A 21,704-nucleotide genomic window follows, 5' to 3' on the forward strand; every position below is an offset into this window, starting at 1 on the left:
CCACGTCTCTTCCCCCAGATGGGCTCCAGTATCATCTGCCCCTACTGCCCATGTCACAGGGCTAACGTAACTTATCCCTTTAGAACATTAGGCCACTAAGTTGCAGCGTGAGGGGCGTCTGCTAATGTGTCTACGTATTAACACTGAAAGCCATTATTGGCCATTAACACTATAAACTGATTTCTTATGGGGCCTGGGCCAGAGAAGTCACCGATGGCAGAATGGAGGAAAGGATCTAGAACCCTAACATTGCTAAGGATGGTGGATGTGAGTGGTAGTGTAGCGATGGCCTCAGAAAAGCAGGCACCTTCCAGGAGAGAAGAGGGCCGGACACGCAAGTCAAGAACTGCATGGGTTCAGAGAGGGAGGAAGTGCATCTGGTGCAGGCAGGCAGGGAACCGAGGAGAGGCTCCCTGGAGACGCGTTGTTCGAGCTGATCCCAGGGATTTGGACAGGCAGAAATGAGAAGTATCCGAAACAAAGGGAACTGTACAGGTGGAGACTCTGAGGAGGCCAAGTGCTAGGCAGGGCATGCTCGAGAGAGAAGTGCAGGATTCAGAATGGGATAGAAGCACAGAAAGGAAGAGTAGGAGGTTTATGGGAAGACAGTGTGGAGGCACCTGGGTGGTGGGCTGAGCTGTTGGTCGGATATCTCGTGGGCAGGTAGCTTCTGCCCAGTGCTGATCCAAGTTGAGTTCACTTCTTGGGTGGTAAGTGCAAGCCGTTTAGTGCACGTGGAAAGTTATTCCCAAGCCTCCCACTCTCAGACCACAGGGGATAGCTCGTGTGGGGGTAGAGCCTTCTACTTGTGGTCAGGAAAGCTGTGCCCAATTAAATGTCTCTGATGTCTCCACAGGCATATTTTTGTCTTTCAACAAGTTGTTGAGAGATTACTAAGAAAATGTCATTAAAGAATCTGGTTCCCAGAAAGAGAAGTCAGTTAGACTACTTAGTCCTAGAAAAGACCGTGATTTAAAATTATATAAAAATAATAAAATGTCTCCACTGGCTGGGAGCAGGAAGGGGTGCAAAAAGGGTATGAAGATCGTTCTAAGTCAAAAGAACCAGTCAGAAACAGAAAAGGGGACACTACCTGCTTGTCATTTTGCACACAGGGTTAGAAATCAAAAGAAGAATCTCTATTCCAGTAGATAATGTTTTCCAAACAAGTGTTCTTCTGCATGTTCGTCTGGAATGAGTTGACTGTGGCCAACAGCCAGCCTCCTGTGTTCATAGTCATCAGCTCATCTTTGTGCATACACAAGTGACAGATGCTAGCGGGGTATAAAACATGGATGCAACACTGTCTCAACCCTAAAGGAATACGTTAGAAAAAAAGAAAGGAGTAAAATGTGCTGGGACGGAACAGGTCACAGGTTGCCTGTGGGTGATAGAATTATGAGTCACGTAGGCTGTGGCAGTGAATGTGTTTTCTTAACACTTCTCTGTACTTGAAATTTTTAATTTAGTAATCATGTATTATTTTCATAGGGGAAAAATGTATGTAGAGGTTGTAAGGGAAAAAAGGGATAATGGAAAGGACACTCCTTTAGCAAATTCTTATTTGACTCTGACCTATTGCCAAACCAGGAAAAGTTGGGTCAAGGTGAGATTAAGTTGCCTGGTAGTGTCCCACAATCCCGAGTTTCTCTTCCTGTCTCCCTTTTTGGCTTGACAGTAGCCAGCTGTGCAAGTCACCTTTTTTTTTTTTTTTTTTTTTAAATAGTTCACGGATCCTCGCTCTCCTTGGTTTCCAGCACGTCATCAATTTATTCTACAGTGAGTATAAATCAATGCTGTGTGGCTATGACCATGAGAACTGGGGCTCCTTTATCAAGTGTGTCAAGAATAAAATATAAAATACAATTGCTTCTCCTAGAGAAAGTATGTCCATTGTAAGGGGTTCGATTAATTAGGGAACAAGATTTGAAATTCACAAAGAGCTATTGATTATAATGTATCAACCAGTAAATCAGGAACTGACTCCTTCGTTAAAGTGGCATTGTGCTTTGGGTGGTAACTAGTTAGAATGTGTGAGAAGCCTTGGCCACCTGCTGGTAGCCTGAGAAAAGAAAGGCCTTGAACAACTTCTGTCTGCCTCAGTTTATCTGTCAAGTAGAAAGAATAGCAGCCCCTACCTTGTGGAGTTGTAGTGAGGACCAGTGTTAAGAAGATGACATTTCACTACTACTCAGTTCCTTGAGGACAAGGACTTTTTCTGTTTTTTATTCCTAGTGCCTAGAACAAAGCCCAGCACATTATAGATGTTCAAAAAATAAGCTTGAATGAAGTAAGAAAATGCATGTGAAGCCCTGAATACAGTGCGCCCAGCACAGAACACATGTTGGTGTCATCACCGCTGGCTGTCATCAATGAGTGGTCTAAACAACACCACGTGTAATCAGATATGGTTCTGGATTTGTTCAGGGGTGCTTGCCGTTTTTATAGCTATGTGCATAAAAACTTTACTTTGGGAATTCCTATAGGAAAAAAAGTCATTTTATTAATTGAGAAGTAGAGATTCTTTAGCCCTTAATTCCATGGAGGACAGATGTTTTAGTAATTCACTTTTTGGTAATGCCAGGTTCCTGGGCCCTATATACATAGCAGGGCAAACTGTATACGGCCCCTTGGAAGCGAAAGGCCATCCCGGAATCAAGCGAAAGAGACCAGGGCCTGACTGTTCTTTCTTAGGCCTATAGCAAGCAGACAGGCTTCAGTGATTGCTGACATGGTCTGACTTGAAGGGCCTTGACACGATCTCTTCTGCTCCTACCCACCCTGCCCCTCCATCTCCGGAACACCTCGTCCCTCAGCCAGCCATCTTGTCTGAAATGTCGTCACAGGACCCTCGCTTTTTCATTTTAAAGGCTTTACATATAGTAACCTTAGAGATTATTGAAACCTCTGTCTACTCAGAAAGCATATAGAGATGACCTTCTGTCACCTAGTCCATGCATTCAGTCCTTTCTTCAAGAGAGAAAATCTGCGGCATGGGTGCCAAGATGGTACTTGCAAACCTAGATTCACCCGTTCAGCAGGATTCACTGGCCCTCCGTCTGCGCCAGGCTCTGGGCTAAGGCCCAAGGATGGGATGTAGGTGGAGGGGAGCCTGCTGCTGACGGAGGAAGCCAGAGGCACCCAAGGACACCTAGAGTTGTGGGACTCTGCTGTCACAGCGTTCTGCAGAGCAGCTACGGCAGACATCGCTGTGTCCAGGCCCCTGGTTTTCCCAGTGGAGTTCCCAGAGTTTCCTGTCAACACAGAGAGGACAACTGGAAGAGTGAAACACGGGCTGGCTTGCATAGCAGCCTCAGAGGGAAGAGCCTGAGCTGCTCCCGCTGTGAGAATTCAGATGTAGGAAGCCATCCCCGGCGTGTCCTGGCCACTGCTGTCGTGCCCGCCACTGCAAGGTGGTCAGATGCCTTTCAGTAGCTCTGCTCTGCTGTTCCTGGTGGGTGGACAGGAAAGTTCAAATTATTTTTCCTGAGTTGATACAAATTCCCACATTACCAAAGACCTAGGAATAGTTTTCAATTCCATGTTTAACTAGATAGCAAGAGACCCAGGGCCTGATCTTTGTTTTTTCTCGCTATGTGACTTTGTACAAATGACCCCATTATTCTGGGTATTTCTCAGTTTTGTCTTTGCTGTCGGGGGCCTGGGGGTGTCAGGGGTGCCCACAACATCTGACATTCACTGAGTCGAAGGTTCTCCTTTACTGTCCTTTACCTGTGCTTTCTCTGAGCAAATAGGTTACTTTTGCAGACTTTTATAAAAAATAGTCTAACATTTGCCTATTTGAATGTTTTCATGCTAGAGTAGTCTGCTGATTCCAAACTGTATCTGACTACACTGCTACCACCCAGCACGAGCGTGGGGTCCCTTATCTATTAGGAGCCACTGGCAATGATAGAATTCTGAAACTCAGCCACCTTTGTAAATGTTCAGGTGAACAAGTTTTTATTTGTTGTCTAAAAAGAGATTGTTGGGGTTTCCTAAGCTGCCACCAACGCAGACCAAAGAGCCTGTTTAATGGCTGAGTGTCCTAAAGGCTTTTATTGGATGATAATAGGGTTTTTTTTTTTCCCTGAAACTCTGTAATTCTTGAATATTCAAGAATGCTCATTCTGGCTAAAAATTGCCTGTAATTTTAATTACAAAGGAAAGAAAAGGCAACATATTGGTAAACAACTGCCATGGAGAAGTCAGAGACAGCACTCGAAGTCGAGAACATCTAAGGGGCCACATCTGGCGTTGGACTGGCGCTCTAGGACAGTAGGGGCAGCAGCTGAGTTCCCAGGGAAACTGCTGAATGGAGGGAGGCTCCCGGCCTCACTAGAGTTCCTAGATGTACAGAGAGCAGCAGCTGGGGGTAAGATACAAAGCACGTGATTTTCCAGGCTGCTGTCGAGAACAGGGGCCCAACCCTGGAGACAGGTGGGCAGAATGACGGATGGTGGCATAAGTATGGGGAAGGAGTGTTAGGCCCCTGGACACAGGTGTTTAGAGGTGGGGCTCATCCTATATGGATGGTTCAGCCCGCTGACAGACCTCCACTAGCCTCCCTAACATTCGACCGCCGTGACGTTCTCACCATTAACTCTCTCCTTTGGGTCAGACTTAGAAGTCAGGGGCCTGATTTCGGGGAGGCCTCCATGAGAATGTAGCTGTAGTGAAAGACTAGGAGAATGTGCTCGTTAAGACCATGGACTCTAGAGCCAGACTACCTTGGGTCCAGTCCCAGCTCTGCCTCTCAGCAGCTGTGACCATGGGCAAATTGTTCCACCTCCCTGTGCCTCAGTTTCCTAATGTACAAAATGTGAGTAGTATTAGTACCTACGCGGGGTTGTTATGAGGATTAAATGAATAATGAATGGAAAGGGCTTAGAACAGTCTCTGGCACTTGGTAAGCATTCCAGTGCCACTTATTACATGAGGTGAGGAGCTTGGCGGTCATGCTCACAGCTGTATCCCGGGTTCTTAACACAGCACCTGACACATAGTAGGAAATCCATGAACGTTTGACGGGTGACGAACACAAAGACGGACAAAGAAGGGTGGATGAATATTCCCAGAGAGGGAAGAGTAAGCTGTGAGGACATCTCCCAGTGTTCTCCTGAAAACGTTTCTTAGATGAGGAGATGGTGTAGCTGTGTGACATTAGGCAGGGTCTGACCTCTCTATGCCTCAGAAGGAATACAAACCTACTCTGTAGGGCTAGTGCAAGGATTAAATGGTTTGGCCCCAGCATTCCTAAAAACCAGTTGCTGTTGTTAGAAGCCAGCCGGAGGGAGGGCCCTCCTGGGCAGCATCAGGAGTCAGGGCAGGGGGCGGGGGAGCAGGGGGCCAAGGGAGATCAGACAGGAACCAGCCCCCACCTGCCGCTGCTGATGGGTGTAGGGTCTGCAGGGTATAATGAATCCTACCGCTCTGCATTCTGAGCTAATTGAGAAGTCGACACCAGAGTCAGATGCTGATTTTTTTAAAATAACAGGTTTATCACTAGTAGCAGTGGATTAGGACACACATCTAGGACCCAAGGACAAAACAGAGTCTTTACTGATTTTCACTTGCCTACCTGGCTCCCAAGTCACTGCCCCACCCCTGGGAAGTGTGAAGGGAGGGGTGGACGGAAGGTGGGAACGCTTCCAACATTGCCCAGTATGTGGGGGTGTCATCTTTTATGGGCCCCTGTGAGAACCCAAAGAGAACAAAAGAAAGGTTCCCCCCGCTGCGGGTTCCCCCTATGGGAGGAAAGGGGTAGCCTTGTAGTCTCTGGCTGGCAGGTAGCTGTGTCACCACAGACACAGGTCCCAGTACGGGAGACTCTCCCAGTAAGAGAGCCCACAGGCTTCACCCTTATCTCCCAGAGTCACAGGTAACTGGGGGCCGGGAGGTGGGGCAGCAGGAAGGTCCTCACAACCGGGGGAGTCAGCAGGCTGGCGGATGGGGGGTCCCCACTTCGGAGGCCTTCCTGCCTTGTTGCTGCTCCTGGGGCAGCGCCTCGGAGAGAAGAGAAGGAGGGATGAACCCGGCGGTTAACCCAGGAGCAGTCCTCCAGCTAGGATCGCCACATTCCATGCAGAATGCCCAGCCAAATTAGAAACTCTGATGAACGACCAATAATTCCTTAGTAGAAGGTGTCCCCATTGTGGCATGGGATGTACTTACGCCTGTATTTCTATTTGCTAAATTTGGGCCTCCCAACCCTGGCTCATCCCTTCTCGTCCTGCCTTCTCCTGAACACCTGACCTATCAACTCCACCCGGGAGCAGGAGGGCTCCTCACAGCCAAAATAATTGGAGTGTTGTTCTCATTCTTCCTAATTTCTTGTAATCATATGCTGTTCATATTTGGCCTTTCTCATTGGTCAAATTAAATGAACCAGTTTATCCAGAAAAATACACTTGAAAAGAAATTCATCACCCTTCAGGACTGCTGTAAGCGTCCAGATCTGGTGTCCCCACAGGCTACATTGCCCCATTCTTTGTTCCTCAACTTGTCTAACTTCCCTTATGATTTCCTTACAGCCAGAAGAAAAGTGCCAGTCAGAGGTAAGGAACCGTTTGCTGGTTGGATTTCCTCCTTCACTATTATCCGTTCCTTCGCCCCGCTCAACCTGGGGCTCTTAAAGCAAGTAACTCTGTCCCTCGCCACCTTTAGATTCGCAAACTGCGGCGGGAGCTGGATGCCTCACAGGAAAAGGTTTCAGCTTTGACCACCCAGCTGACCGCAAACGTGAGTACAGATACAGGGTGGTAGCTGTGAGTACAGATATGCGGGGTGGTAGCCATGGGTGGGGGCAGCCCCTGCTCCCTTCTGACCTGCGGTCAAGACCGCCTGCCCCTGAGCACTACAGGAGCAGTACTGTGGGAGGAGTACCGTGGGAGCAGTACCGCGGGAGCAGTACCGCGGGAGGGGCACGGCTTCAGACCGTGAGTGTGAGCGTCCGCTCTGGCTCTCACTGGCTCAGGCTTCGGGCAGCGTCTTTAACCTCTGAGCCTGCATGGGCTCATCTGTGCAATGGTGGGTGGGAAGCCTCAGCTCTCCGGGTTGTCGTTGTCATGGGGTCAGTACTGGAATATGTGAAGGGCTCAGAAATGTTCGTTTCCCTTTTCTCCTCTTTCTGAGACTTTTCATCTTTGGCGGGGGGCGGGGGGGAGGAGAAAGAAATCTAAGGCTCTAAATAAATAGCTGACTGTTCTATAATTATAATATACACAGTTCCGTGTTCAGGAAGCGCTGCCAACCAGCACTGAATTCAACAACTGTTTAAGTGCCAACTATGCCTCGGGCACCGTGGGTTCAACAACAAAGCAAGCACAGCCACTGTCATCTTAGTGTGCTTTCTCTGGTACCGCAGAGAGACAAAACGCTTTTGCTATGACATGATAACTGTTAAGAGAGAGATCAAGGGAGAAGGTTGTGGGAATATGTAAGGAGGAGCACCTAACTCAGTCTCGTGGTGGGGGGGGGGGGGGGAGTCAGGAAAGGCTTCCTGGAGGAGGTGACATCCGAGCGATGCTGCATAGGGGAGGATGCATGGGAAGGACAGCATTCTAACCAGTATACAAAATGTGCGAAAGCCCAGGGTGAAGATCTTGGTGCATTTACAAACCGTAAGTAGCTCAGTGTATAATTAGAATCTATGGCTTGGATATAGGGAAGAGGCAAGGGTAGAAGGGAGAAGAGAAAGGGGAGGAGAGGCATCAAAGAAAAGCTAGGGGCAGGTCCATCACACACCACGGAGGCTCTCAGCTCTTAGGTAGAGAGTTTGGGCTTCCTACTGAAGTTAGTGGAGCCCTATCAGTGTGTTTTAAGCAGAGCAGTGAGGTGGTTCGGTTTGCTCTTCACGAAGCTTCCTGACCGTGGTGTGGTTATAAGATTAGGGGTCCGGTCAGAGTAGAGGCAGAGACTTCTGGTCTGCAAAGTAGCCCCGCTGCAGAGCTGTGAGCTGGTGAGGGCTGACATTCAGAGGGCAGAGTCTGAGGTTTTTGGAAGGTGCGAAGATGCCCGTGAGGCAAGACATCCTGCCCGGAGCGCACAGCCCAGTCTGAGACCACAAACACCCGCGTGTGAGCCTGTCCGAAAGCAGCCTGCACGGCCCCGTAATATGCCATTAAAATGAAAAGCAACTTCAAAAGGGTTGTCTTCCCTGGACCAGGAAGCCGAGTCAATACTCGCATGAGTCATTTACCAGCGGTTTTACCCAGGTTGTTCCTGGCTGAAGCCTGAGTCAACGGAAGGAAACCATTTCTCTTTCAAGTCTGCATATGAAGTGCCTCGTGCAGTACTTGACCTTAATTACAAGCTCAGTAACTTGTAACTTCTCTCACTGTTGTTCATTCTCCTGAGTTCTCTCGCATTTCTGGGAGTCTTTGAATTTTTTCTCACGCTCCCTTATCAGGCCACTGTGTGTTTCATTATCCTTCTTTATTCTCTCTGCTTCTTCCACCACCAGTAACGCTATCGGAAGAACATCAGAAAGTGATGTGAGATCTGAATTTTGAAGCTTAGATCTTACTTTAAAAAAAAAAAAAAAAAATCCCCAGAGGTATTCTTCTATGAATAGTCTTCATCTGGGTACCGTTCGAATCAAGACCAACCCCAGACCCAATGAGCCAATCTGGATATAATCCAAGTGTGAGGTTTGACAGCAACCGTCATCCTCTGGTTAAGAATTACAGCTGTCCATTGGTGTCCCTGACTACTCAACAAACAGTCATTAGTTTACTAATCAAAGATCTTAGGTTCATTCCTCCAGTGACCTCGTGCTGCCCAAAGGACCTTACATTGGGCCATTTGGAGCCCTACCCTCTGTTCCAGAAGAGTCAGAGTGAGATCTCTTACATTATTATTATTCCAAAAGTATGTTTTGCTCCGCACCAAAGCCACTGAATCCAGTATTGTTTGAAAGTAAATATTTAGTCTTACCACACACCACCGGCCGCACTAACATGTTTTATTGTCTGCCATCTTTCTCACAGGCCAAGCTGTGTTTGTTTTTCTAGGACAAACTACTCAAAGCCACCTTCTCTGGTGTTTTTATACCATTCATGTTTGTTTTCCTGGGAATGTGAGAATGGCACTTGGTAAGAAGTCTGCTGTGTGGCTCTGAACCAGGCTGCAAACAGCCTCTCAGCCCGTGTTTTCACAGTTGCTCATGACCCAAAGTCAGTCCTTTCTCTCGACAGCAGAATGCAAACCTCTGGTTCTTCAGAACAAATATGGCTTCTTCCGTCTGCAAAAACACTTTCTCAATAGCAGTCTTCTTGGGGTCAGGTTTTTCTTTTTAAGCGAATAGAAAGTATGAGTGCCCATAAATAGAATCCTGGGTGGCAATCAAAGAATTGAAATAAATGGAAATTCGGTCATTTAAATTTGACCTTGGCGTTCCTTTGAAATGCAAGGTCAGCAGTAATTCTTTTCAACATCCTTGCCCTGGCCCTGTTTCCTTCATCCACAATGTAAACTGTCTTGAATTGATTGGCTTTGGTTCTGCCATATTCTCCCGGGCAAACTAAACTAAAACATATCTCTTGATTGCAAAATGCAACAGCATTTTCTCGATTTTTAATAGGGAGAGAGCATGCAATCAGAAAGAAACTGGGCAGTCCTCTTAACATTTTGATTACAAGAGGTCCTGCTCCCTGCTAACTCCTACAGCTGTTGGCAAAAAGAGCCAGTAGTTTATGCTAGAAATGTCTTATCCTCAATTGGTGCAGTTTGATGAAGTCTAGTGACAGAGGCCTCTGACTTACTTCTCCAGTCTCTCCAACTGTCCCCTGACCCTCCTCACGACCCAGGACAATGTCCCACCTGTCCCCTGGTTGTTCCCTCACTGATTCTTCACTGAGTACATCAGTCCTCTTTTCCTCTAGAATGTTACGTACCGCGTGATCAGTCTCACTTCTCCCTCCTCCCAGGACTCACATTTCCTCTGCTGGCACTTCTCTTTCTCCTCCATCTGCCCACTCCTCTCCTAGAACCCTTTCTTGATCTTTCCCCCCCCTGTGTTCTCATCCTATCTTTTGTCACTTTCTCAATCCCAAACCTCTTCCTTTCCTTTCCCCACAGTGTCCGTTCATTTCTAGGTTTATAGACCTATATTCACCTGTATAGTTTCACTTAATGCTCACAATAACCCTGGAGGAAAATAGATATTGCACCCATTCTATAGATGGAGAAACTGCAGTCAATAGGATTAGCTCTCTTGTCCATTCTTTATTCTTGGTTTTAACTGTATTATCAGGACCCTCAGTCAACCAACCAATGGAGGAAGGTTGAGGCTTCGTGTTAGGACACAAGGTTGCATCTTGTCCTTGAGAGGGTTGCAGAGAAAGGGACAGACAGAAAAGCTTCCCATTTCTCAATTCTAAGGTACATTTTTTCCCCTACATTTTAACATCTCTGAAAGTGGGATGCACATTTTAATTATAATTGGCAGCATTTTTCAAGATATCTTATAGTACTATATGAAAGAGTGGTGTGTCTGATGTTGTGTTCTAACAGAGGTGTATAAAAGTACAGAGGGGCCTTGGGGGAAAGTCATACCTCCCTGGAGGAACAGGGGAAGGTTTCTCCAAGGAGGTAGCAGATGGGCCTTTCAGTGGCTTTTTATTAAGCAGGATTATAACAAGCAAAATATGCCAACCACTTTGTTCATCCATTCTACAAACATGCTCGACATGAGCCTCTCCTGTGAGCTTGGCACTTGGTGAGCAAAGCGCAGGGGAGCAGAGGAGACAGACATGCAGCAGCAGTTGCAAGAGTACATGTGTCTCTAACTGTGACACCGAAATGCACATAGACCAGCAGTCCACATGCTTTTGAGAGTGAACATGGGGGAACCAGCCCATCTGGGGGTGTCATGAAGTCATGAACTGAGATCTCTTGAGAAGGATGTATAAAAATCAGACAGGAAGGCAGTGAGGAAAGAGCATTGCAGGCAGAAGGGAAAGCAGGTATAAAAGACCTGCGGTGGAAAGCAGCTCAGGATTTTTAAGGATTCGATAAGCTGGAGTGACTCCATCTCAGAGAGAGGTGGGAGTGGGGCTCCAGGGGCTGAAGCATTAGATGGGAGCTAACTCAGTGGCCCCAATGAGGATTTTAGCCTTTAAGACCCAGCACCCATTAGGCCCTCTTGCCTTGCAAGGTAATCTAACCAAGGCTGTGTCTTTCCTCCTCCAGGCTCACCTGGTGGCAGCCTTTGAACAGAGTCTTGGAAACATGACAATCAGGCTCCAGAGTTTGACCATGACAGCTGAGCAAAAGGTAAAGCACTCTTCCCTGCTTAGAATCAACAGCAATCCTCAAAATCAGACTCTCTTTTGTTCCAGAGAATGGTATAGATTTTTGTGTATCTGAACTCTTGGAATCAAATCATAAAGAATTGCGTTCTGTTGGGTGCAAATATGACCCAGATGGGGGCTGGTGGAGTGACAGCAGCATCAGGGACACATCTCACAGTCCTATTTCTGCTGCTTTTTTTTTTTTTTTTTTTTTAAGATTTTATTTATTTGAGAGAGAGAGAAGCAGGCTCCCCACTGAGCAGGGTGCCCAACGTGGGGCTCAATCCCAGGACCCTGGGATCATGACCTGAGCTGAAGGCAGACTCCTAACCGACTGAGCCACCCAGGCGCCCCTATTTCTGCCGCTTTTGTGTGCTTCTATGCCCGTTGAAAATTGACCGACCTAACGCACGGGACAGAAGTTTTGTGGAACTCCTTTGTTTCCTATGCTCCTGTGCTAAAACCGAGTTGCAATTCCTTTGAACTCTGTCCAGGATGATTGTAGGATGACCAGTATTTCTTGCTGTTCCTCAGGATTCAGAACTGAATGAGTTAAGGAAAACCATCGAGCTGCTGAAGAAACAGAACGCAGCTGCCCAGGCTGCCATTAATGGGGTCATTAACACACCGGAGCTCAACTGCAAAGGTAAAGAAAGGATGAGCAGCCTTAGGAACCCTCCCCTGACAACATGGGACACAGCCTCCCTGCCCTGGGGTGTGTGTCCATGTCAGTCAGATGGGTTGTGGGAGGCAGACACTTTCAGTCCGTAACTCCAGACCTCTTCCAGCTCAGCCTCTTCCCTGATGTATCTCAAAAATGGAAGAAAATCTCTTTCTATTGGCAAGCTATCAAAAGTGTTTCACTTAATTGCACCTGTGTCCTTACCATGCTCTGATATTTACCTGTGGACACGGGCCAGCCTGAAATGAGCGTCCTGTGTTCGTCCAGGGAAGTGCTTCTGAGTAGATTGCTTTATGCTTGTGTGTCTTACCTGGGGGAGAATGGGGCTGTGAGGGTGAGTTCCCTCCTGCCGCAGTGATATTAATGGTGATGGTAGAAGTCACAGGGACAGCATGGGACACTCACTGTGTTCTACGCACTCAGCTGGTGTTATAAATGATTCATTATCTCATTTTCCTTCCATGACAACCTTATGAGTGTGATGCTGGTCCTCTCCACTCTGGGCTGATACGACCACTGAGTTGCAGGGGCGAGAGTCCCGTCCAGAGGTCACAGGGTAGTAAGATACAGAAGTGGGACTAGAACCCAGGTCTCTGACTCTGCAACCAGTGTTCTTAAAGAGTAGGCTGCGGGTTTAGTTCTATGCTTGTGCGGAAAACTGGCCGCAACTTTTATTTGGCGTCACCGTTATTTCAGATATCAGGTCTCCTGAATCGCGATGATGGAGTTGAAATGGGAGGGATTAATTAGCAAGAGCTGGCCCGCCCGAGGCGCATTCCAGGAAGAGGGACTCACACACATTAAGACCCTGAGATGCGATGGGGTCGGCATTCCCAGGGGCCCAAGAGAAGGCTAGTGAGGCAGGAGCGTACAGTGCAGAGTGGGGTGGGGGGTGCTCTGACAACACAGGTGACTGTACCACGGTTCAAAAACAAAATCAGGGGCTTGTCTCAACAACCTGCCTGCCCTTAGGAACCTCCCCTGACAACATGGGACGCAGCCTCCCTGCCCCGGGGTGCGTGTCCGTGTCAGTCAGACGGATCCTGGGAGGCAAGCTTAAGAGATCTGGGGGGGAGGGTTCTCTCTCGAAGCCTCCCCTTACTTCTTTGTGATGGAGTGGCTAGAACGGGTCCTCATGTCATTGACTAAAGAGGGCAGAGTATATACCTGCTCAAGGATCTTAAAACCAGCAGCTGAGAGCAGAAGATAATGTCTACTGGGAAATACCTCACGGTCCTCGGGTGTGTGGACTTAGGGGTAAGAGTCATTCCCTGGGACAGAGGAATGGGCTCAAGGCAGCAGCTGCTGATCTCCTGCCTTGGGTCCCCAGGAAACGGTACCTCGCAGTCCGCAGACCTCCGTATCCGCAGACAGCACTCCTCTGACAGTGTCTCCAGCATCAACAGTGCCACCAGCCACTCCAGTGTGGGCAGCAACATAGAGAGTGATTCCAAGAAAAAGAAGAGGAAGAATTGGGTGAGTGTGCATCCAAAGACCTTCATGGGTACTAACAAACCAGTGTCCGGCCCGTCCCCCTGCCCATCCCCGGGCCAGCTCTTAACTCCAGAGCATAGACCTTTGGCAGTAGATCCAAAGAAGCCTGTGGGTATGTTTTTACCAAATTCAGTGTTGTGCTCAGCCAAGCACCAGGACTTACGAAAGTACCACCACCTTGTAGTTTTTCTGTTTCATGAGACTTTATGTGACATACTCATCTTTCATGTCATATACGTGTCATTTCATCCTCCTCATAATGTTAGCCACAAAGTTCCAGGTGCGAGGGCAAAGTTACTCTTCAGGGTTTCTTCTTAATTTTTTTTTTTTTTTTTGGAGCGTGTATTACTAGTTATCCCATCATTATTCATAATCCTTATCTGTGTCTTTACACAATTACCTATGATAGCATGAAACCAATTTTCTTTGAACAATTTTTGACCATGTCCTGTAAGTAAAAGTTTCATAATGTAGATAGGAGGAGTTAGTGGAAAGGTTTTAAACTGGTGAGTTGTACTTTAAAGTGGCAAGTTTAATAGACCCGGTCTCCAATGCGTTGTTTCTCCATGTTTCCATAATCCCCGTGAGCCACTGGAATTTCTGTACAGTGGTGTCTTGAGCAGTTTTTTCCCATTCTCCTGGAAATATTATACCCACCCAATTTTTTTTAAGTAGGTTTTAAGGAGACCCAGTGGGGGACTCGAACTCATGACCCCGAAATCAGGAGTCACATGCTGCCCTGACTGAGCCAGCCAGGCACACCCATGCTCACCCATTTTTAGTTGTGTCGAGGCTGTGGAGCTCTGACTGACATGTGCTGCTCCCTGTCTTCAGTGCTGGGATATCCCAGGGTGATCTGAAGTGGGTTAGTGCGCACAGGCCCCGCCCATCAGTGCTGACAGCATCGCGTTTCCATAGTAGCTTCACTGTCCTCATTCATTCCATACACTTCTCCCTCATTCTGTGTTATCTTGGATGGGTGGCGAGGTCTAGCAGTAGGAGCAGTTGAGGTTGGAGTAATTTTGGTTACTGATAACTTGCACTGAAGGACTATACGTCCAGTTCAGCGTGACCCTCTCATCATTCTGATGAAGTTTTTTCTTTGTTACTAATGGCTTTTAGTCAACTCATTTGCTGTGCCTTAAATAGGATTAACATGTTGCTGTTTCTAATATACTCTTGGTAAAATATGGTCTGACTTAATTATCAAAGTGATGAGAGAGAATTATTTTCTATGAAAAACAGTGTTTATCCATTTTCTCCAATTCAAGAAATAAAACTTATTTACTTGCATTAAGACAGTTCTTGGTTATCGGTACCATTGGGGAAGTTGGATAATTGGCATTCTCAGATGATCTCAAAACTTGATTCTGTCTGATCTTTGTAATCTCCTCTTCCATCTGGCCCTTTACCAGAGGTAGGGGCAAGGCTTTAGGTTGATGGTTTGTGTGCTGGATTTTTTTGTTTCTGCAACTGGAAATTTGATGAAAAGTAGGAAGTGGGATCTCAACCAGCCACATTGGGGCATGCCATTCCTTATGGATGTAATACTGATGGGTAAAAAAATCCCATTCATTATTTCGGAATAGCCTATTTCAGAATTTCTTAATGGCTAACAAAACCTCTAGGATGTTTTCAGAAGAAAAGAAAGATTTTAGAAAAATGGAAATTACATTTTAAAAGACCTTTTTTTCAAGTCAAAACTTAATCTTTTGGGTCTAGAAAAATACATGCTTATCATGGCTTTCAGAGAAGACCCTGCACTTTAATTGTTTGTGTTCTCATTAGAGTTTTCAGATCCATCTCATGATCTGGGGGATTTGTGATATGCCAGTGCCTTTCTCCCAATATAGTTAATAAATTTTTTACCTACTTTTTGAGTAACAAGTAAGATGGCTAATTCCCTGCTTATTCTATCATCTTAAGTATATGCAAGGACAGCAGGAACTCCTAAGTAGATCTCTCCAAAGGCTGTATAGCCATGTTGGGACTAGTGCATCAGTAAAGCTATTCTTGCTGAGAAAAGAAGACACGGACACGCCCCTCCACCAAAAAAAAAAAAAAAAAATTAAGGCCTTAAGAGACAAAAGGGTGAGAAGCACAGGAAGGTCGGGGGCAGTCATTTCTGCCAAAGAAGCTGGAGGAACTTGGAATGTAGGGACTTCCAGAAGTGCTGTTCCTTTTCTTTCATAATAAAGGAAGATGCCTCTCGTGCTCTGGAAGATTCGTGTTCCTATCGGAAACCTCTGTGTGTGGTGTTTACTATTGGCCATGTTGTGTCTGAAAAGTCCGAGGCTTTCCCTGTCACTGGCTTTCTCTGTTAAAAATTGTCTTTTTTCCTTCCCCTTCCCCATTTTTGCTTGCGTTTCCCCTGGCAGGTCAATGAGGTAAGCAAGACCAACGTTAATATCAGATACCAAGCTAACCCATCCATTGATATGACTAATCTCCTCTGCATCCGTCACCATGTCCGAGCATCCCGCTTTGTTGCTGTGTAACCCCATCCTGCCGCCATCCGTCTGCTGAGTCAGGCTCTGTCTTGCTGTTGGCATCTAGCCTCAAAGCAGGAGTAGGCATGGATTGTCACCCACGGGTCCAGTCCTCTGAGCTGTCAGCACCAGATAACTCTTCTTCCCTTACTGCACTGATTCGAGAGAGCTGCTGGGAACCTTTGTCATTGGTGGGGGGGAAACGTGGGAGAATTAATTGCTCTTTTGTCTGCATGTCTCTGTGTTACCAAGGCCTGAGTGTTGGTTGCAGCCCCTGGCCTGGCTGACAGTCTCGTATGTTCAGTTACGCAGCTCCTTCAAGCAAGCCTTCGGGAAGAAGAAGTCCCCCAAGTCTGCGTCCTCTCACTCAGACATCGAGGAGATGACAGATTCTTCCTTGCCTTCCTCACCAAAGTTACCACACAACGGTTCCACGGGTTCCACGCCGCTGCTGAGGGGCTCTCACTCCAACTCCCTGTGAGTCTGTCTGTTGGGGACGCACATGGGTCAGATGATGCCTTTGGCCCCTAGGAACTCGCCCGAATAGGAATGGCTAGGTGTCCTGTTAGCATTAGTCTGCTCCTTGGAGTTTTGTACGTCATGCTTTCATAGGACTGCACGTGTTCTCCCAGGGGTTTAGGACTGGAGAGGTTGAAAGAGAAAGGGCCCTTCCATCGTTGTTGTGATGGCGTCACTGTGGGTGGCCAGGGGCAAGGCTTAACCTCTCTGGTTCCATTTTCTTATTTGTCAAAGTGGGATAATGGTCGTTGGCTACTTAGCCTATCCTAAGGATCAGACAAGATAAATAGACGTGAAAGAGCGACAACCGTCTTGCTGGCGGAGGGGGGGGGGGGGAGACTGTGTTACAAATGTTAAGAGGTTTTGCTGAAATTCTAGTTCATTTTTGTGATAAGACTTAAAGAGATTACGCCGTTCTTCTCTGATCAAAATTTGGTGTGACTCTTTCTCTAAGGTCAGCACTCAGCAATTGGAAGTTTAAAAAATGGAGAAGACTCAGTGATTATTCTCTTTACTGAAGTTTTCTATATTTGGTAAAAATGAGTCGTCCCCAGGGACTCCCCTAGTAAATTTTAAATGAGTCAATTTGTAAAGACCTCTTCGGGAACACAGCTGCTTCTGTTAAGTGAGACAGGTGTTTGCTCACGTGACATTGACTTAGGTGCTATTCCCCTTAGTAACTAGGTATGTAGATGGAAAGAGTCCTCTTCGCTTGCCCAGCCAACCTCCCATGATTTCCACTGAGCACCCGCTGATCATTGCTCCATTGGGGCTGTAGGGAGACAGTCCTGTGCCCCATCTAAAAATAGAAAGCCCAGACTCTAGAGGCAGGAAGCATCTGGAATGGCTTGAGATGGACTGGTAGGACCTAGGTGTCAGCTCAGAGGGTGGCACAGCCAGCTCCCTGCGGCGGTGAGAAAGATTGCCCCTGCCCCACAGGACTGAAGTCCTTCAGAGGCCATGGTATACCAGGCCAAGAGTGAAAGAAGAACTGTAGCTCAAATGGTTTGCAGGGACAGTTAGTAAGATGAGACAGTGCCCAGAAGAGAGCCACTATGGCTGGGCTTGGACAAGGAAGTGGGTGGTTGTAGACGTCTCAGTTTCGTCGCTGGTGAAAATGAGATTAATGACATCTACTTCCCTGGGTCCTTGTGAAGGCCCAGTCAGATACTATCCATGAAGGACCTCCTTCCTCTTCTCCTTCAGTCTCAGGAGGCCAGGTGTAGGGAGCTGTCCCTAAGTCCACTTAGCCAGCAGGCCACCCTGCTGAAGATAGCAGTCGCACACATGTCCCAAGACCAGCTTACCGGAGGGGTGCGGGCAGTGTGGACGAGGGGCTCGGCTGGGTCTTTGCAGCACACCGGCTGCCTGGACACCACAGAACACAGGAAGTGGGAGACAGGAAACAGCAGAGAGCCTCGACTTCTCAGCAACCCCACCTACCCCATGAAGCACAGCTCTGTTGGGCGTCTCCATTTTAATTAGATTAGCAGCTCCTCTCCTCTCGAGGAGCACCCTGGTAAGAGGGGGGCCACGTGTACTTCATTATGGGTGAGGTGCAAACCGGGGTGGGGTGCACCGCAGTACACCCCTGCAATGCCCACCCTGGGTCTGTGTTCCTGTGTAAAGAATTACGTAAATGCCCGAGAGTGTGAGTCCTGTTTGACCTGCAGGCTGCCTAAGAGGTAAATAAGGGATCGGTTGCCTGTAACTTATGCATGCCATCATCCCAGAACATCTCAATTTCTCTGACCCCATATAGCACAAGGAGCCTATGGCGGAGACAGGCTAAGTGTGTCTGGGAAGGAGGCCAGTGTGTGGTGAGTGTGGCTGCCGCATGACGGGAAGTAGGAAAGTGGCAGGAAAGGGGGCCATGGAGGCAGGCAGGGCCAGAACTTGGGAGGCTTTGAAGTAAAAATACATTTGCATCTGCTTCTATGTAGGATGAGTTATTAGCCATTGGAGAGGGTTGTTTGTTTGTTTTAAGATTTTATTTATTTGAGAGAGGCAGAGACAGAGCATGAGAAGGGGGGAGGAGTCAGAAGGAGGAAGAGAAGCAGACTCCCCACTGAGCAGGGAGCCCAATGCAGGGCTTGATCCCAGGAACCTGAGATTTTTTTTTTTTTTTTTTGAAGATTTTATTTATTTATTTGACAGAGATAGAGATAGCCAGCGAGAGAGGGAACACAAGCAGGGGGAGCGGGAGAGGGAGAAGCAGGTTCATAGCAGAGGAGCCTGATGTGGGGCTCGATCCCATAACGCCAGGATCACGCCCTGAGCCGAAGGCAGACGCTTAACCGCTGTGCCACCCAGATGCCCCCCAGGAACCTGAGATTATGACCTGAGCTGAAGGCAGACGCTTAACTGACTGAGCCACTCAGGAGCCCCGGGTTTGTGCGTGTGTGTGTATGTGTGTGTGTGTTTAAGATTTATTTGTTTTAGAGAGAGACAGCAAGGGGTGGGGGTGGAGGGGGAGAGGGAGAGAGAATCTCAAGCAGATTCCCCGCTGATCACGGAGCCTGACGCGGAGCTTGATCTCACGACCCTGAGAGATCATGACCTGAGCTGACATCAAGAGTTGGACGCTTAACTGACTGAACCACTCAGGCACCCTATGGAGAGGTTTTGTTGGTTTTTTTTCAAAGTTTATTTAAGTAATCTTTGCACCCAGTGTGGGGCTCAAACTCATGACTCCCCAGGATCAAGAGCCACGTGCTCTGCTGCCTGGCCAGCCAGGTGCTCCGTGCATTGGAGAGTTTGAAGCAGGAATGTAGGATCATCTGAATTCATGTTTCACAAGATCAGTGTCCTTTCTGCAGATAAGGAATTCGGGGGAGCGAGAGCGGAAGTAAGGCCACCACAGAAAAGGCTAATAGCGCTCTCCCCCCCGTCCACCCCCTCTGGCCTGCTTCCTGCCCTTTGAACACTCCAATCCCACACCCCCAGGCCTTTGCCCTTTCTGTGTCCTCTGCCTGATACAGTCTTCTCCTAGATATCCTCTTTCTCCGGGTCCCTGCTCAATGTCTCCTCCTCACTAATGCCTTGTCTGCGTACCTCGCATAGAATAACACCCCCTCCCAGCCAGCACTGCCCATCACCCCCCTTATCCATGTTGTTTTTCACGATGGCACATGTCACTACCTAACGTGTAGATTTCCTCAAGTTATTAGTTATTTGCTCTTTGTCCCTCCCCACCCCCCCCCAAAAACACAGTATAAGCTGCATAGAGGTAAGTACTGTTGGATTTGCAGACATTCAAATATGAGGTGAAACAAATGGTGACATAGTCGTAGTGAGTCCTGGACGGCTCTAAGATGTGTTCTAGGAGAAGGTTGATGGCATGTGCTGATGTCAGGTGTGGGGAAAAGAGAAGAATAATCCTAGAATACTCCTAGATTTGTAACTTGAGTACCTGGGTATGTGGAAGCATTGCTTCCAGAATGGGTGGGAGGCATGGACAGGGCAGGGCGGGCATCAGGAGCTCCGTCTTGACTGTGTGAAGTCCGAGCTGCTCAGGAGACATCTGTGTGGAGGTGCCAACCAGCCTGGGACTCCTGGAGGTCTAGATCTGGGAGACGTGGGCTCATAGGTGGTCCCGAAAGCTGGGAACCTGAAGCATTCTCCACAGGCCTGAGGAGAGATGGAGAGGAGTCAGAGGGCCAAGGACTGAGCTCTGGGCACTCTGAAGAGCAAAGAGAACAGCCAGCGAGATGGGAAGAGGTGGGAGGAAACTGGGAGCAAAGAAAAGAAACTGCTGGGGGGTGGGGGCGGTAGCTGGGACGAGTGCTGCCAGGCAGCCAGGGAGGATGAGGGAGAGTGGATGATGATCTTGGCCGTGCAGCATTCCCAGCGGCCATCTCGAGAATGCTGCCTGCAAACCCGCTCTCCCCGTAGGGACTGGGCAGGGCAGACTCTGGGCCCTGCTGCCCTTCTCTGGCATTCCATAGCATCCATGCACACTGGAGATGTTTGTTTTGGGTCTGGTTTTCCAGAGGGTGGGCAGAGAGCAAATGCTTTTTTCCAACCTTGAAGGGTTTGTAAGAATGTGCATATCGAGATGTGAGAGGAAGTTCAAAGAAGAAACCAAAGGCAGAGGAGTCGGGGGCCAGCGAAGTTCCTACCCTGTGGGCGAAAGGAATGGTGGTGTGGGAAGACAGAGTTTCCCACACTTGAGGCGTTTAAAATTAGGTATGCATCTGGCCGAGGCAGCAGAAATATGGGAGTGACATGTTAGGGACTACGTAGGAAAAAGTCTACATCAGGTTGCTTCCGTGGCTGGTGGTTCCATGATGTGAATGAGCATGTATTGAGTGCCTGCTGGATATAGTTCAGGAGCATGGGCTCTAGACTTCAGTAGACCCACCAGATTCTGTCCTGATTCTGTTATCCTGATTTGTTTAATGGGCACGTTCATCTCTCTAGGACTCAGCCTCCCCCTTTGTAAAAGGAGATAACTGTAATACATCTCTATGGAGTTAGTAGGGGGTAGAGTAAATCGAATAATATACCTCGGATGCCCGGCACAGTGATTCATGTATTCAGTAAGCATTTGCTGAGCCCCTATTACGTGCTCATCAGTGTGATCAGGCACCGGAAACGATGCAGAGAGCCCTGGTCCTGGAGCAGCTGCAGCCATGCAGGGGGTAACCTGTTGAGCGCAACCAAATTATCGGAGACGTTACCGAAGTCTAGGGCGGAAGGAAGCGAGGGAAAAAGTGCTGTCTTGGGCAGTAGGGGTAGAGAATAAAACTTAGCTGGGACTGTTGCAGAAGACCTTAATTTTTGGGACACCTGGCTGGCTCAGTTGGTGGATCCTGCCAGGCTCTTCGTCTCAGGGTTATGGGTTCGAGCCCCACACTGGGTGGAGAGAAATCTTAAAGAACTTAATTTTCAACATCCTCTCTGTGTTGAGTAGGACATCTGTCCCGTGTTACCTTGCAGTTGTGTGTCTCCGAGAACTGGGCAGTTTTGGGGAGCACAGAACTCTTGGTACACTTACTCTCAACACAGACTTTTATCTTAGTTTGCCTCTCTTTGTAACGTCATTGGCCAAGTTTTGCGAAGTAGCCCACGTGATATATCCCACCAAGTGAGTGCTGAAGAAGTCTTGTCTCTCTTACCGCGAAAGCTTTCTGGGGGAAAGGTACAGACCATGTGAAGGAGACTGGGGCAAAACACCTGCCCCAGAGGGCCAGACACACCAGACTGACAGTATGAATCAAAGCC

The 21,704-nt window shown here is 48.0% G+C and overlaps 1 protein-coding gene across 4 annotated transcripts in view; it reads left to right on the forward strand.

Annotated features, from left to right (window-relative positions):
- NAV2 (neuron navigator 2) overlaps positions 1-21,704 on the forward strand; it is a 383,600-nt gene that overhangs the window by 333,597 nt on the left and 28,299 nt on the right. For all 4 annotated transcript variants that reach the window (XM_026512228.4, XM_044389055.3, XM_057317561.1 and 1 more), the window contains 7 exons: positions 1,727-1,779; positions 6,534-6,557; positions 6,667-6,741; positions 11,194-11,277; positions 11,829-11,940; positions 13,307-13,452; positions 16,264-16,436. In XM_026512228.4, coding sequence (XP_026368013.1) covers positions 1,727-1,779; positions 6,534-6,557; positions 6,667-6,741; positions 11,194-11,277; positions 11,829-11,940; positions 13,307-13,452; positions 16,264-16,436 — 667 coding nt within the window. The remainder of the gene's footprint in view (positions 1-1,726; positions 1,780-6,533; positions 6,558-6,666; positions 6,742-11,193; positions 11,278-11,828; positions 11,941-13,306; positions 13,453-16,263; positions 16,437-21,704) is intronic.

The sequence above is a fragment of the Ursus arctos genome, unplaced genomic scaffold (assembly GCF_023065955.2).
Source record: "Ursus arctos isolate Adak ecotype North America unplaced genomic scaffold, UrsArc2.0 scaffold_23, whole genome shotgun sequence".
Taxonomy (NCBI): Eukaryota; Metazoa; Chordata; class Mammalia; order Carnivora; family Ursidae; genus Ursus; species Ursus arctos.